Source organism: Montipora foliosa, chromosome 4 (assembly GCF_036669935.1).
Source record: "Montipora foliosa isolate CH-2021 chromosome 4, ASM3666993v2, whole genome shotgun sequence".
Taxonomy (NCBI): domain Eukaryota; kingdom Metazoa; phylum Cnidaria; class Anthozoa; order Scleractinia; family Acroporidae; genus Montipora; species Montipora foliosa.
Window position 1 is genome coordinate 47831852 of NC_090872.1, and position 15891 is coordinate 47847742.

Genomic DNA, 15891 nt, shown 5'->3' on the forward strand with positions numbered 1-15891 from the left:
GAAGACTTCAAGGAGCAAAATTTGCATGAAGAAGAAAACCCTTGGGAGACAGTACGCGATAACAAGACAATGCCCAGAAACAAAAGGAGGGAGCGTCAAATGCCAAATGGAAAAAAGATGTCGGGCGGTAAATCTACTGGCATTGCGTCTCAAAAAACGAACGACGACCGGACTACAGTCATCGTTGGAGACTCCATTATAAAGAATGTTCAGGGAATAAAACTAGCCAAAGCTGTTGGACACCGGGTTGTGATCAAGCCGTTCCCTGGAGCTACAATTCGCGACATGCGTTCGCATGTTGTCCCTACAATTGAAAAAAAGCCTGATCAAATTTGTCTTCACGTGGGGACCAACGATCTGAAATCATCTACACCGAACGACGTCGCAGATGCTATTATCGAATTGGCCAGAGAAGTTGAGGTTGCTTCCGAGTCTGAAATAGTTCTATCTGAACTTACTGCTAGGAATGATGATTACAGCGACGCAGTTAAAGCGGTCAACAAACGTCTAAAGGCCCGTTCAAACGGTCATGATAGTTGATGATAGTTGATGATAGTTTCAACTATCACGCACGTTTGAACACGAACTATCATTCGCTATCATCAACTATCATCAACTATCATGCAGTTTGGACATGTTCAAATTCGACATGATAGTTCATGATAGTTTTTTCCGTTTGACCGAGCGGATGATAGTGCATGATAGTTTTTCGGTCAGCGGGGGTAACCAAGGCGGGCTCAATGCAATGTGGCTACCGCAAGTTTGCCATCGTCCTGTGAGGAACAACAAAACAATAATTTGGACGAATAATCGATACATCCCTTTCTCTTCTTTCCTCCGTATCCACTCTTTCGTCCTTCCTCGTTTGTGGCAGCCCAGCAACTCTTCACGTATGTCATCCTGCATTACAGCCACTAAAATTGTGGCAATAGCTGCTCTTCTCGGCTGATACACAGCCATTTTCTTCACGAAATTCAAATCCCCGCCATATTTGTTTACAATCGCGCGCGGTAGGAGACTAGGTACCAGTTAGCTACGCCAGCACATTGCGCGATTTCGTCAACTATCATGAACTATCATGGACCGTTTGATCGCAAACATGATAGTCAATGATAGTGAATGATAGTTGAAACTATCATCAACTATCATCAACTATCATGACCGTTTGAACGGGGCTTAAAACAACTTTGCAAGCAAAATAATTGGAAACTCATCAGCCATACCAACATCACTTCAAATGAACTTAACAAAGGTGGCCTGCACCTTAACAGGGAAGGTAACGAGTTATTGCAAAAGAATTTTGTAAATTTTTTACGATGTAATTGATTTCCTAATTCCATGAATGCCGATATTGCTGATAATTCTCTTGTTTCTTTAACGTTGCCAGAATCAGTTGAAAACGAAGTACATGCTGTTAATTCGAGTCTTTCCAATGCGTCTAGTTTTTTACCAGCAAAGCGTGGTTTTAAAATGGCCTGTTTGAACATTAACAGTCTCGTCAAACATATTGACGAACTTAGAGTCCTTCTTTCTGAGTTTTCTGTTGATATTCTGGCAATCAACGAAACAAAACTTGACGAATCCATAAAAAGTTCCGAGCTCCATATACCTGGCTACGAATTTATCCGTCGTGACAGAAGTAGAAATGGTGGAGGAGTAGGTTTTTATATTAAGTCTTCTAATTCTTATGTAGTGCGCTCAGATCTAAATGTAATTAATCTCGAAAATTTAATCATAGAAATTCGTAAACCGAACTCTAGGCCTTTTCTGATAGCGACATGGTACAGACCTCCCTGTTCTCCTACCGATTTATTTTCAAGTTATGAGTCATTTATCGACAAGGTTGACTCTCTTGACCTTGAATACTATTTGTTGGGTTTTTGATGACTTAAACTGTAATTTGGCCTCTTCTATACCTGATGCAAACACTCGTCATTTACTCGAGATTTCGGGTTTATATGGGCTCAATTAATTAATAAATGAACCAACTCGTGTTACTGAATCCTCATCTACATTAATCGATTTGATTTTTACTAATCATGCAGATAAGGTAAGCTGTTCCGGTGTCTCCCATATTGGCATCAGCGATCATAGCCTCGTCTATGTTTATCGTAAACTTTCTTCTGATTTATCATCTAAAGGACACTCTTACATCTCTTATAGAAATTTTAGAAATTTTAATCGAGATAATTTTCGAAATGAAATCTCTCAACAAGACTGGTCTTTCGATGAATCTGAAGATCCAAATTTGGTTTGGTCTAACTGGAAAACAAAATTTTTGCGCGTTGTCAATTCTCATGCTCCAATTCGAAGTAGACGTGCTAAATTGAATAACTCACCCTGGATTAATTCAGTGTTGAAGAATGATATGCGCTGTCGTGATGCTGCTAAAAAGAAGGCGATAAAAACAAAGAATCCTCATGACTGGGCTAATTACAGAAAATTACGAAATAAAATCAACAATAATGTAAAAACCACTAAGCCATCCTATTATCATAATAGTCTTATTTAATCTAAAGGAAACTCTCGAAGGACTTGGAAAACTATTAATCACCTCATGTCCCGTCGTCAGAACAACCAGCTGGTAAAGGAAGTCAAAGTAAATGATATATCTATCTGTAATTCTAACGAGATTTCCAATACCTTTAACGAACATTTTTCAACTATTGGGCCCAGACTAGCCCGCGAAATACCTTCTACTTCGGACGAAGTGTCTACTTATTTAAACAATTTTCCTGAAAACTTCAACAAATCCTCTTTTCGTCCAACTACTAGTAGTATTGTTTTTACTCATCTAAATCGATTGTCGAAAACTAAATCTACTGGGTTAGACAATATCTCTGCTAAGTTAATTCGTGAGTGTGCTGATATTATTTCAGGTCCGTTATGTGACCTGTTTAATAAATCTTTGATGTCTGGCATATTTCCTGACGATTGGAAATGTGCCAGAGTGATTCCGTTGTTCAAACAGGGCGAGTCACTTGATTTGAACAACTACCGACCTATCTCTGTCATTTCAGTTGTCGCCAAAGTGTTTGAGAGGATTGTGTACGATCAGTTATACAACTTCTTAAGTAACGAGGGAATGGTCTTTGCACTCTACTGTTAGTGCTCTTCTTGAAGCCACTGACAGTTGGGCGTTTAATATCGATCGTGGCTACGTAAATGCGGTAGTGTTCCTCGACTTAAGAAAGGCCTTCGACACTGTTGATCATGAGGTACTATTAACTAAAATGAATCAGTACGAAATTCAAGGGAAATCACTTGATTGGTTTAAATCATATTCGACGAATCGCACACAACGGTGCTCCGTTAACGGTTGTCTCTCTGATTTTACCACTCTTAAATGCGGTGTGCCACAGGGAACGATCCTTGGCCCTCTTTTATTTCTAATTTATATTAATGATTTGCCTAACTGTCTATCGTTCAGCGTTCCTAGAATGTATGCTGATGATACACATATTACTTATGCTGGCTCTGATTTACATCTGATTCAGTCTAATATATCTCATGACCTTGAAAAGCTAAGCAAATGCCTTGTGTCTAACAAACTTACTTTGAACGCTACAAAGACTGAATTTATGTTGATCGGATCCAGGAAAAGATTAAGCACTCTATCTGATACTCTTGAACTCTCCATTGATAATGTTCCAATTGAAAAAGTTTCCTCAGTGAAATCACTTGGAATTTATGTTGACGAAAATCTAACATGGTATCTCCACGTTGATAAACTGTGTAAAAAGATTGCTTCCGCAATTGGAGCCATTAAACGAGTTAAGCCATTTGTGCCTCAATCAACTTTACTCAGTATATACAACTCACTAGTTCAACCCCATTTTGATTACTGCAGCCTAGTCTGGGGTAATTGTGGTAAAACATTATCTAACAAGCTACAAAAACTACAGAACCGTGCTGCACGAGTGATAACTTCATCGAGCTATGACGCTGATGTTAATTCCTTGTTTGACAAACTCAGCTGGAAAGACTTAAATTCTCAACGTCAAATTCAGAAAGCTTTAATGGTTTTCAAGTCTTTAAATGGTCTGGTTCCCGAATATCTCACGTCTAAATTTGTAACGCGTAATGTATCAAACTATGCTCTGAGGGATTCGGCAAATAAACTTGTTGTTCCGTTTCCGAGAACAAACTACATGAAAAATAGTTTTAGTTACAGCGGCGCAACTCTTTGGAACAGCTTACATCGTAACATTAGGGAATCTAGTTCCATAGATCAATTTAAACGCCTTCTCTGTCAAAATTTTTAAATACACGGCATTCATGGAAATCAGGTCTGTAGGTAGCTTATTTTGTAAATTATTGTAATAATAGGATTAGGATTTTAGATTTTAAGATTTTAGGATTTTACAAATCTCCTTTTTGGAATTGTACCTGATGATTTTTTTACCGTGTATAAATTAAGTAAATAAATAAATAAATAAATAAATAAATAAGCCGTAACACGTCGCAGTAGGGAGCTTACGAAACGAGGACGACGACGGCTACGAGGACTTCATTTAAAAATACGAGTTCGCGTTATTTATGTCACAGCGAAACTATTTCATGTCGTTTCGCGTCAAAAATGTGTAGTAACTGGTGAGAAATTAAACTGGTATGAGTGGGTTGGAAGTGTAGAGAGAGAAATGAAAATTCATCGTCATGTGCTAACGTCCTCCACAGAACCTTGAATTTGGTCATTTCACGTCGTCATTTAGGAGATGACGGCAAAGAAATGTACCAAAATGTAAAATGCACGTGCAGAGCGTGCAGAGCCATTGTTTTTGCTCACTAAACCTATTGTTTTGTAGCGTCGTCGTTGCCGTCGGCGTCGTCGTTTCGTAAGCTCCCTAATTAGGGAGCTTTAGCAACGACAACGGCGAGGGCAAGGAGAACGTCACAAAGTTGCATATTTAGTGGACAAAAACAATAGCTTTGCACGCCCTGCACGTGCGTTTTTCATTTTTGTCTATTTCTTTGCCGTCGTCAGCAAAGCAACAACGTGAAATTACCAAGTTTGAGGTGTTATGGAGAACGTCAGCATCTAGAGATAAATTTTCATTTTTCTCCCCTAAATTAAGCGCCGCTCGTAACGGTTTCATTCCTGAGGGACTGAAACACCTTTGTCATATTAAAAAGCTTGGAATAGTCGCGAAGTGATCGCAATAACGTGAATTTATGTTTTTACATGACGTTCTCGTTGCCGTTCCCGTCGTCGTTGCTAAAGCTCCCTATTATTCAAGGGGGCGGCGCCCGCGAAATTTGAAAACAAAAATAGGCGATTCTAAAACTCATTTGTTTCGGATACAAACACTTTCTTTGAAAATACTTTGGACTGACTAAACTGTAACGGTCATTTCCTGTGATTTAAAGTTATTTTTTTTGTTGAAGTAGAGGTTGCCTTTAAACCAGTGAGCCTTTGACGTCATTTTCTCCTCCAACCAGCTCTCAAGAACTTAAAGTTAGTAATGACGGACCATTAAGTTGTTCCTTCGGCGGTCCGCTGTTGTTGTGTTTCTTGATCGTGGGCATCCATGGTTCCAGAATTTCTATCCCACTATCCCTGTTGATGTTGTTAGGGTGAAGTCTTATATCTTTGACCCTGCCTGTGTACCAATGAGGATCACGATCAATAAACTTCACTTCGTTCCAAAGCGGTTTGTGTCCGGTGTCGTTAGCGTGTTCTGAAACGGCGGAGGTCTGGGTACGGGCAAGTCGGATGTCTCGCTCATGTTCTTTGATTCTACCTTGTGTAGGCCTTCCAGTCTCGCCGATGTAGACTTTACCGCATTCACAGGGAATCCTGTAAACCACGCCATCTTGTTTAGTCGGCTCGACAGCATCTTTCGGTCGTACTAGATGTGATCTTAATGTAGTCTCCGACTTGAAAACAGCGCGTATGCCTTGTTGCTGTAGGCAGCGGCGAAGTTGTTCGGATAGGCCTTTGACATAGGGTGAAACCGCAGTAGACTTGTACTCGATCGTGGTCTCAGCACTGCTACTCGTTTTCCTGGTCTTGGTGATTTTCTGCAAGACAGAAAGAGGGTAACCATTAGAGACAAGAACAGACAAGAACAGAAGACAGGTGTTTCTTCTCCTTGGAGATAACAGAGTGTTTTGTTATGAGACAGTTGGCGCGCTCGTAGAGGCACTTGACAATAACGCGTTTTACTGATTGCGGGTGGTGGGAATCATACGCTAAGTACTGATCAGTGTGCGTAGGCTTCCTGTACACGCTGGTGGTGAGGCCGCCGTCAGCTTCTCTTGAAACTGCGGTGTCAAGAAAAGCAAGTTTGTAGTCGTTCTCTGTCTCCATGGTAAAGCGAATGGAAGGCTGCTGGTTGTTCAGATGTTGTAAGAAGCTATCAACGTTTCCGCGATCCAGGATGGTGAAAGTGTTGTCAACGTAGCGTTTTCAGATCCTAGGTTTGTCGGCCGAAGTAGTTATTAAACAGAGTTAACTGAATAGAGGGTAATGTGAAGTGCTAGAATTCTATCCCATATGAACCATGTGAGCGTTAGCCCTACTGATGGAAATGGGCCCACACAAGGACAGAGAAAAACTCTGACCAGGGTGGTCAGACCGCTGACCACTGTCCTTGTGTGGGCCCATTACCATCAGTAGGGCTAACGCTCACATGGTTCATATGGGATAGAATTCTAGCACTTCACATTACCCTCTATTCAGTTAACTCTGTTTAAAATATAAGTGCTACACGGCCAACGTTCCAAGTAGTTATTGCCTGTTGTTCGAAACTCTCCATGTATAGGTTAGCAATAACAGCGGAGACCGGGCTTCCCATGGCTGCTCCTTCTAATTGTTCGTAAATTGATCCGTTATACTGGAAGTATGTGGATCTCAATACGAAATTCAGGAGGTCAGCGATCTAAGCAGGTGTTAGTGTCGTGCGGTCCGCAAGGCTGGGGTCTTCCTCTAGTTTCTGTAGCGCGGTTTGTACAGCGACGTCGATAGGAACATTGGTAAACATCGACTCTACGTCGAAAGACACCATGATTTCGTTGTCTAGGATAGTCTCGCTGCTAATGGTGGATACGAAATGAGCTGAGTTAGTCACCGTGAAACCCGAGTTACCTGTTAAAGGAGATAAGATGTTAGCTAAGTTAGCAGATAAATCATATGCGAAGGTGTTAACGCACGGCACAATAGGTCTTAAGGGTACATGCACCAATGCACCAATGTACCAATCACAGCTGCTGAAAACCAACCAATCACAGCGGAGCATCCTGTTTAAATGGTGACGCGTAACCAGTCGACCTCATCGCCTGATGAAGACTAGCGATCTACATCACAAGTGACCACATCGTGAGACAAACGAGAATACTTTATGATTATTGTACTTCACCACGATGAATAACAGCAACCTTTTTTACGACTTTATTAAAGTGTTTCAAATATCGTCCCTGAACAGTTAGCGGTGTGGTGGTCAAGTGACGGGTTAACAATGAACATTCCCAGGTTCGAGTCCTATGTCCATACAATGGGGTTCTGTTTTAAGAAAACATATGACCATCTCCCATGATCCATATCAAGCTTTGAGTCCTCTAAATTCACGATAATAGTGAATTCAAAGCAAATTCACAATTCAGGATAATCGCGAATTCAAGGGCGAGAACGGGTTGTCTTGAATGCCTTCATAGACCGAATGCATAAATTTCGGCCAAAAAAAGTTTTCTTTTGTTTATGTGCTAATTAGCCTCACTAGCCTCGTTTGCATGGACAAAATATAACAGAAATGTTGCTTGAGAGCGAGGCTAGTGAGTCTCATTAGCACATAAGAGAATACATTTTTGGCTGCCATTTATGCATTCGGTCAATAGCTCAGATGGTTGAGCAGGTGCAGCTCAATCGCACGGTCATGGGTTCAATTCCCTTTCAAGGAGGATTTTTTCAGGCTTCTTTGCAACTGTTCAAGTGCGATTATCACTTTGTTGTCAATTAGAGTATAGTCTCCTTAATTTATAAATGAATTTACCAAGTATTCGCCGAAGGTGAGAAGAATAATTGTTTTAGTATAATTACATAGGTGATTATTTGAAAAATAGGCATTTTCGTTAACACAACTAATTTGTTCGTCTGTTACCTGAACAAAACGGCTTGCGGCCATTTTGAAAAAAACAAAAAAAAAAAAACGCTCCGGTCATTATCGCGTAATCATCATCTCAAGTGCAACCAATCAGCGCAGAGAATTTTCAATAATCACCCATGTAATTATGCTAATTCCCATTAATGAGAGCAACATTGTACTTCGTACAGCTCGGTTTAACATTCACCTGTATGATACTGTGGGAGACGCTTGATTGAGGTAGCAGGGAACTGCGGGACTGATGAAATTGAAATTGGGGCTATTTTCAAGGGATTCATTCAGATAAAAGGGACTGATCACCTGGCTCACTGAAAGTTGAGAGTTATCTGTATAAAACCCAAGACCTTCGTATTAATATTTTAGACGAACACCCATCCAATATCGATCATATGTTGTAGGTTACCCATACAAAAATCCTAAGAGGTCAACCATTAAGGAAAAAAACCCTAGACAACTGGCCCATGAGCTTCGCAAGCAACATGACAATGCTAGAGAAATGCACTATCACACAAGTACAGAAAAAAATATAATGCTATTTTCCTTTAAGTTGTCTTACAAGCCCCTTTTCTCAAGTCTTAATTTTCAATCAATTCAATGGGATCTATATGAGATAAAATATCATAAAATGATAATTCTTAATTAAGCCATAACATCACACAGGCTGGCTTCAAACTAGGTATTTACCGCTTACATAGCGAGTCCCTCCCAAGGGCTTCGGAGAACAAGGGAACATGGATAATTGAACTGAGGAAATGTGGAACTGGGGAACAATGACAAAATATCTTAGGGAACAAGGGAACATAAACAATTTTGAGATCAAAAAGCTGGGAAGAAGTTGGAAAGTAATTTTGGGAACAAGGGAATACAAGCAAATTTTTAAAGGGAACAAAGGAACAACGACCAACCCCCGAGAGGGACTCTATAGTCAATGAACGTAATCACTTGATTTGTGAATTAAACTCGAATTAAGTTGAACTATATAATTCTATGGTTTTAGTAGCCCGGGCCGTCATCACCGAAAGTATACTCTTTCTCTTTTTCGTTCCACTGTACTTGCTCATAAAACTTGCAAATGGTTTGATATATAAGGCAATCAAATGGAAGCGATAAAACATTGCTACGCACGCTATACAAAGATTTTAAACTATTTACATGTAGGACGTTTTATCATGGTGTAGTTGTTTGAGTGTCAGGCAACGTGTCTACGAATTTGAGGCTAGGCTATTTTCCTTTAAAACCACTCAGTAAGCCATTTTCTCGGACACTCATATACCAACCTCGTTCTAAGGGACTCGATAGGCAAAACAGAGGCACGAGGAACATTTTTGATTACCTGCAACTCATTCGTTTCCAGGTCACCCTCAAAACCATTCCCCATTCCACAGAGACAATTATGTGCTTAGACATTCGACGGTGGAATCGAATTCTCAAAAACGATAAAACACAAAATGGAATTAAACACAAATAATAAATCAATCTAAGTACAGTTTCTTACAGCTGCTTCACACGGACCATTTAATTAATGACCTTGCTTTCCTTTCATTAATTACTACTATCATAGTAAGTGTTAGTGGTAACTACTAACTATGCTATTATAAAACTCTGCCTGCATGGTTCACGCACCAAAACTAGAAGTTAGGCGATGCCTTCGAAAAGCAACTATCAAACTCTGTTGTCCATTCGGGTGAAATTTCGCCATAGAATAATTCCTTAAGTATTCTCCGAGTCTATACTCCTGTAGTCTGTACATTTGCATACGTTGGATCCGAGGTGTCATTGGACTCCTTGAGGTAAACGTCCGATGGCACCACATCAGCATACACTGTGGGCTCATAAAGGGTAGGTTTCTCCATCTTCACATCATTGTCTGCGTCGTCAAAGTCGGCAAGTTGTGCATACACTAAATCTCCTTTATTTGGCTGTCAAAATAACAAAAACGGAAATGCAATATACGTCGAACTTGTAGTAATTCTGAAATCAGCATTTTAAGGAATGATTATGGACGTTGATAACCAGAATGGCTATGACATTGGCACTACTAAGGGTAAAGGCTGTCACGAATGTATTACCATTTACTGTAATGACATTGGTAACAATAGTAGCAATGACACTTATTAACTGCAATATCAATGGAAACGACAGTGGTAACGGTAGTGGTAATTGCTGTGGCAATGGCAATGATAAATAGTGACAGCAATGGCAATGAAAACGATAATTGCAATGGCAATGGTAACGGCGCTTGCAATAGAAATGTCGGTGGCAATGCCAAACGTTATGGGAATAGCGATGGCAAATTGCGATGGCAATGATCATGCCAGTGGCAGTAGTGGATTTTGTAACGCCAATGTTAATGATGATAGCAATGGCAATAGTGATATGGACGTGTATCTTTATACACACTCGAATGGAACACTGGGAGTACACTTAGATGGATAAGGTGCGGAGAAAATTGCTGCCACCTAGTTGAAAATAGAACCCTGACTGTCTGGATATGGTCACTGCCAGGTGTCATTTGAGGATAAGGGCTTTTCGTTCATTCACAGGGAGATTTATATGAATAACCTTCCGCTTTAAGTGTGTTAATGACTTATACAAATCCTATAACGGGGCGCGAGGCAAAAGTGTACTAAACAGTCATTGTAGTTGTCTCCGCGGTTTGGTGATAATATACAGGATTTGTTGCAACTTGGGTGAAACTTTACCCAAGGTGGGGAATAGATCTTATTGATGCACGTACCTTTTTGTTTGCCTTGTTTACCACTGCGTATTCGCATTCAACTTTCGTTGGGGATTCTTTTCTAAACTCTGGTGCTCCAAGCAACCTGGCGGCGTCAACAGGTTGGACGCTTTCGTATTGGCTGTCAGGTTGTTTCCTGCAATGAAATCGGGCATTCGCTTAAAATGATATATTCCTATGATAAAACATGTTTGAGAGATAATGGGAACAAAAGAATTGACAACTCGCAAGAGTTATCAAAAGAATTGGAAAGGAAAACTTTCAAGCAAAGAATGGCAAAAAATGTCAAAAACCAATGTTTGATTTGATTTGTTTAGTTTCTTTTAGATGAAAAGCCAATTTGTAATTTGGAAAGCCCACATAAACCATTATCATTATTATTATTATTATTATTATTATTATTATTATTATTATTATTATTGTTATTTGAAAAAAACGCCGTCATGTCTCGCTGCATACTCTTTGATCGAAACAAATGCTGGCTTTGTCCCCATTATCTAAAATATTCTTTTCAAGATTTACTAAATGTCTCACAGTGGTTCCTAGTTTCAGGAAAGATGTTATTTAACTCCTTGGAGAATGAATGTTGTGTCCCAGCAGACAACTAGAACAATGTCTTCGCGTTACCGGAATGAAACATTTTTTCTGATTTTTAGGTTCCCTTCAACAGGAAAGGTGAACTCTAGATTTCTAGTTCAATTCATTCCTTTGCCTTAACTTTCCTTCTTTCAACAACACATACTTACGTCGAAGATGCATTAGCTGTGGGCTTCTCAGGATCTGAAAGGTAAAAATGTCATGCCCGGGATATCTTTATTTGATTCTGAATCGCAAATTGTGTTCAGCATGCACGCGCGCATTTTGATAACTGCATTTGACAAATAGATGTCAGTTTTTCATGGTCTGTCCTGTTATTGGTCTTGAATTGCGTCATAACATTGTCAAAGTAGCTGTGGATGCACTCGGCTATCGCCTTGTTGATCCGCAGACTACTTTGACAATGTTATGACGAAATTCATTGGCAGAGGGGTCAAAATTAAGTCAAAACACGAGAAGAAAGCGAGACAAAAACGCGAGAAACTTCAATCTGACGCGAGCAATATCGCGTCATTATCGCATAAATTATAAATTTATGTGTCTGCCCGCTTATTGACAATAAAAATTAACCAATGAGCGCGCGAGAATTTTTCTAGTCATCGTCAAAATAATTACTGATCGTCATCCAAACTCATTGTTTTCTGTCTGCATTATATCACCGAATGCCGAGAGAAAAATAATGCAAACTGTGTGAGAAAAACGGGTGCGGTCTTTTTTGGTGGCAGGGAAATTATCAGGGATAATAATTACTGATCCTCACAAAATCCTATTGTTTTCTCTCAGCAATACATCGACGATTTCATCCTGAGAAGAGATACATATTCAGTCTAATCCAAGTTTCTGAGGAAAACGGATTGCGCTGACTGCACTGCAATATATTGCAGCTGGCCATGGCTTGCTATAAACCGCTTTGGTATTACCTGTTACTATTTTCGCCCGGTAATTTTTTTAGTGACAATTCTCGGATGCCATCGTGTATTGCAGATCTCAACTTAGAAAGATTCGTAAAATAAATAGACGTACTTGAACGCAAACATGTTTAAATTTTATTAAGTGCACACCTTACAGTGACAAAGTTCCTTACTGATATGAAAATTACGACTGACTGATTATAATCTTCGTTCTGCTTTTCCTCAACTACTTTTTCCCCTAACCCCATTTCTACTTTTTGTTTAACATAATTGTTAATCAGGTTTCTTTTTCCTTCGCATCAATTTCAACCTTCTTATATAGGACTAGGTCCCTGCAAGATTTCACTTGCTTTTCTTTTAAATGTTGACGAGGTACATTTATACTTCCTAACTCCATCAAATGATCGGTGACCTGTGGTTTCTACAACAACTTGAGCTCGCACACAACCTTCGTACAATCGAGTGGCACAACTTCGCCGAAGTGAATGATTTGTGAAATGCCCCTCAAATCCTGTTTTTCGCTTGATATTCTTTACTACGTTCCCTAAAGTTTCTCTTTTCATCGCTTTATGCATGGCAGTGCCCGCAAATAAAATGCGTTGTCACTGATTTCCTTTGGCACGTGAGACAAGTTATACAGCTCAACTGGGCAGCGCTCTACATTTGTTAAATTCTTGTATGCCCAAACAACTTTTCTTTTGATACGCAAATGGCACAATCCCCCGTTATTAGTTTTACTAATATCTTCCATATATTGTAATAATTCCTTATCCGCTTCGTCCCATTGTAAAGATGTAATTGGTTTTCGGAATCTTTGCTCTTCTGAAGCAGTAAACAAAAAAAAACAAACAAACAAAGAAAGCGTTTTCTTAGTCGTTTAAAAATGACCGAAGCAATAAATGTAGAAGATTTAGAGATATTGCCTTCAATAACAGCAGCATTCTCCGACCTCTGGCTCTGTGTTATGAAAATTGCAGATTCGTCTTCTGAAGAATCTTCCATCCAGCTTCGAAACAGGTAGTCGTACGCCACGTTATGCTTTGCAACAAACAACTCGAAATGACCATAGTTAGTAGAGTCCCCTCTACTAACTATGAAATGACCAAAAACAATGCGTTATATACTATGCAAATGTTTTATCGTCATTTACATGAAATTCCGTTCATGTGAAAGAAGAAAATTCACACGTACATGTCATGTTTATATGCTGATGAAAACAATAGCTTATGCAACCGTTACCTTGAATAAAAACATCACGATTTGTTTGATTTATTGTTTTCCACAAAAATGCAAAAAGGGGAAGACATTAGGTGATATCGTTGCAGACAGAAAACAATGGGTTTGGATGACGATCAGTAATTATATTAGATAATTACTTCGGCTCGCAGCATTATATCCAATAATGTTGCTCGTCTCGATAATTACCTATTAAATCATCATAGGCAGGTCAAATTCTCAAGCGAGAGCTGCTAGCATTTTTCAAAGAAATATATAGGGACAAGTCAATTAACAATATTCTGCATCACGAACTTTAAACAACAAAATTTTGGGAGTAGATTGTTTCCCCGACTTTTTCTTTCTTGCGAAAAATCACAAAATCAAATGCACTTTATTTATTTTTTCTATGCTATAATAGAAGACTGAGAATGCAAAAATTTTCCTTGGAAGCTCATCACTAAATTTGAGATGAGCTCAAAGTACGCAATCTTTTTCACAGACCTCGGAAAAGCGCTTGGACCTCAGACAATCCCTAAAAATGTAAAGTGGAGCGGACTGCTTATATTGTTGCAGAATTTCGCTAAGGTAAGGGTTAGTTAATGATAATGTTAATGATAAAGAGACACATCTGCAACATCTACACGTATTATCAGGGAATTACTTACTTTTGCCAAGCCTTCTCTTGCGTCTTAACAACACAACAACCACAAGAACCACGAGCAATATAAATAACACTGCTCCCAGGGCAGCAGCAATTTTTACTGTCGTCGAATCTTTTTCGCCCTCTTGCTTCCCACTATCGCTTGCGACCGTAGAGGAAGTTGTAGAATCTAAAGAAGACGCTTGATGATTAGTGGGACAATTGGCGGGTTCATACCCGAATTCTACTTTGAATCTTAACGAAGTTTACTTTAGTTGAAGTAACTTCCTTTGTCACCACAGACACGAGGTATCTATTGAGGATAGGATAAGGATAATTTATTTTAAGTCAAATAACACGGAGAGTGGTGCCACAATCTCCCGAGCCATAGGCTCATGATAAAAGTGCTTGACAACTAATCGCTAAATACTAGATATTATATATTACAAAAAAAGCCAGACATGTATAGAAATTTGTAAGAGACTATTAAGACTATTAAAGGCAACTATTGCATTGACAGCCGATAAAATTCAGCTTATTTAAATAACTTTGAAACACAAAAACACCAAAGACACCAAAGATAAATAATACCGCACGACTCATTATGTCGCAATTCACCGTACTCTGATTTTTTCAAATAGAGCTTGCGAGTTTTCATTCCAATCACTTTTAAATCCTTTGTGCAAGCGAATAAAAACTATTCGCGAAGTTACAGAGAATGACTTCTAACCAACATTGCCAGACTCCGTGGTGCCAAAAGTGTCTGACCTTGTGGACCATAGTATTTTAGCTGCCAAGATTCTTGAGCTGCGCATACCTCGCGGGATTGCTCTTTGGGTTTGGGATTTCCTTATGGATGGCGCCAACGAGTAAAGTTATCCAGTGATTGTTTCTCAGAATGAGGGGCCGTACCATCTGGGGTGCCTCAAGGAACAAAACTTGGCCCTTGGCTCTTCGTTCTGATGGTTAACGATCTCCGCCCTTCCGGAGCTGATGCATGGAAATACGTCGATGATACCACGCTCGCTGAGGTGGTTCCTAGGGGAGGTCAAAGTGCCATGCAGGAGACTCTCTCAGCTGTGGAGGATTGGTCCAACACCAACAAGCTTCAACTTAATGCTGACAAGTGTAAAGAGCGGCGAATTGATTTCAAAAGATCGAAGAAACAATTTGACGCGCTCCATGTGAACTCTAAAGAACTTGAACAAGTAGATAGCGTCAATGTGTTAGGTGTAACGATAAGCAATACACTTAAATGGAAATGTCATATTTCTGAATTAATTAAGAGAGCTAATAAGTGGATGTATTTTTTGACTTTACTTAAACGTTCCAAGGTTCCTACAAGTGATATTGTCAGCTTTTATACTACTTGTATTAGGCCTATATTAGAATATTGTGCTCCTCTGTATCATAATTCTCTTCCAGATTACCTAGGTAATGACATAGAGCGGGTTCAAAAACGTGCTCTTTCTATAATATCGCCCGCATTTTCTTATCATGATTTATTACAATCGCTTAAGTTAGAAACATTGAAGCTTGGACGTAATGATCACTGTCAAAAGTTATTTAGCCAGGTAGTTTCTGAACTAGAACACAAACTTCGTCATTTTCTACCAGCTAAGAACAAATGTCCGTACAACCTGAGAAAACGTAGTTTTGTTGCATATAAAACGCGCACTAAACGTTTAG

At 39.4% G+C, this 15891-nt stretch overlaps 3 protein-coding genes across 4 annotated transcripts in view; all 3 read right to left on the reverse strand.

The window, feature by feature from the left end:
• Nucleotides 1-15891, reverse strand: part of LOC138001499 (cell adhesion molecule DSCAML1-like) — a 124561-nt gene that overhangs the window by 48047 nt on the left and 60623 nt on the right. The gene's annotated exons all lie outside the window — the stretch shown is intronic.
• LOC138001501 (uncharacterized) lies at nucleotides 5443-9477 on the reverse strand. Its single transcript, XM_068848116.1, has 2 exons — nucleotides 9433-9477; nucleotides 5443-6021 (listed from the first exon to the last, which is right to left on the reverse strand). Exons 1-2 carry the CDS (start codon nucleotides 9475-9477, stop codon nucleotides 5443-5445), a joined length of 624 nt encoding a protein of 207 aa, XP_068704217.1.
• LOC138000892 (uncharacterized) overlaps nucleotides 8613-15891 on the reverse strand; it is a 49953-nt gene continuing 42674 nt past the window's right edge. For both annotated transcript variants that reach the window (XM_068847560.1, XM_068847559.1), the window contains 4 exons: nucleotides 14228-14392; nucleotides 11583-11616; nucleotides 10837-10972; nucleotides 8613-10018 (listed from right to left, as the gene is read on the reverse strand). In XM_068847560.1, coding sequence (XP_068703661.1) covers nucleotides 9827-10018; nucleotides 10837-10972; nucleotides 11583-11616; nucleotides 14228-14392 — 527 coding nt within the window. In that variant the 3' untranslated portion in view covers nucleotides 8613-9826. The remainder of the gene's footprint in view (nucleotides 10019-10836; nucleotides 10973-11582; nucleotides 11617-14227; nucleotides 14393-15891) is intronic.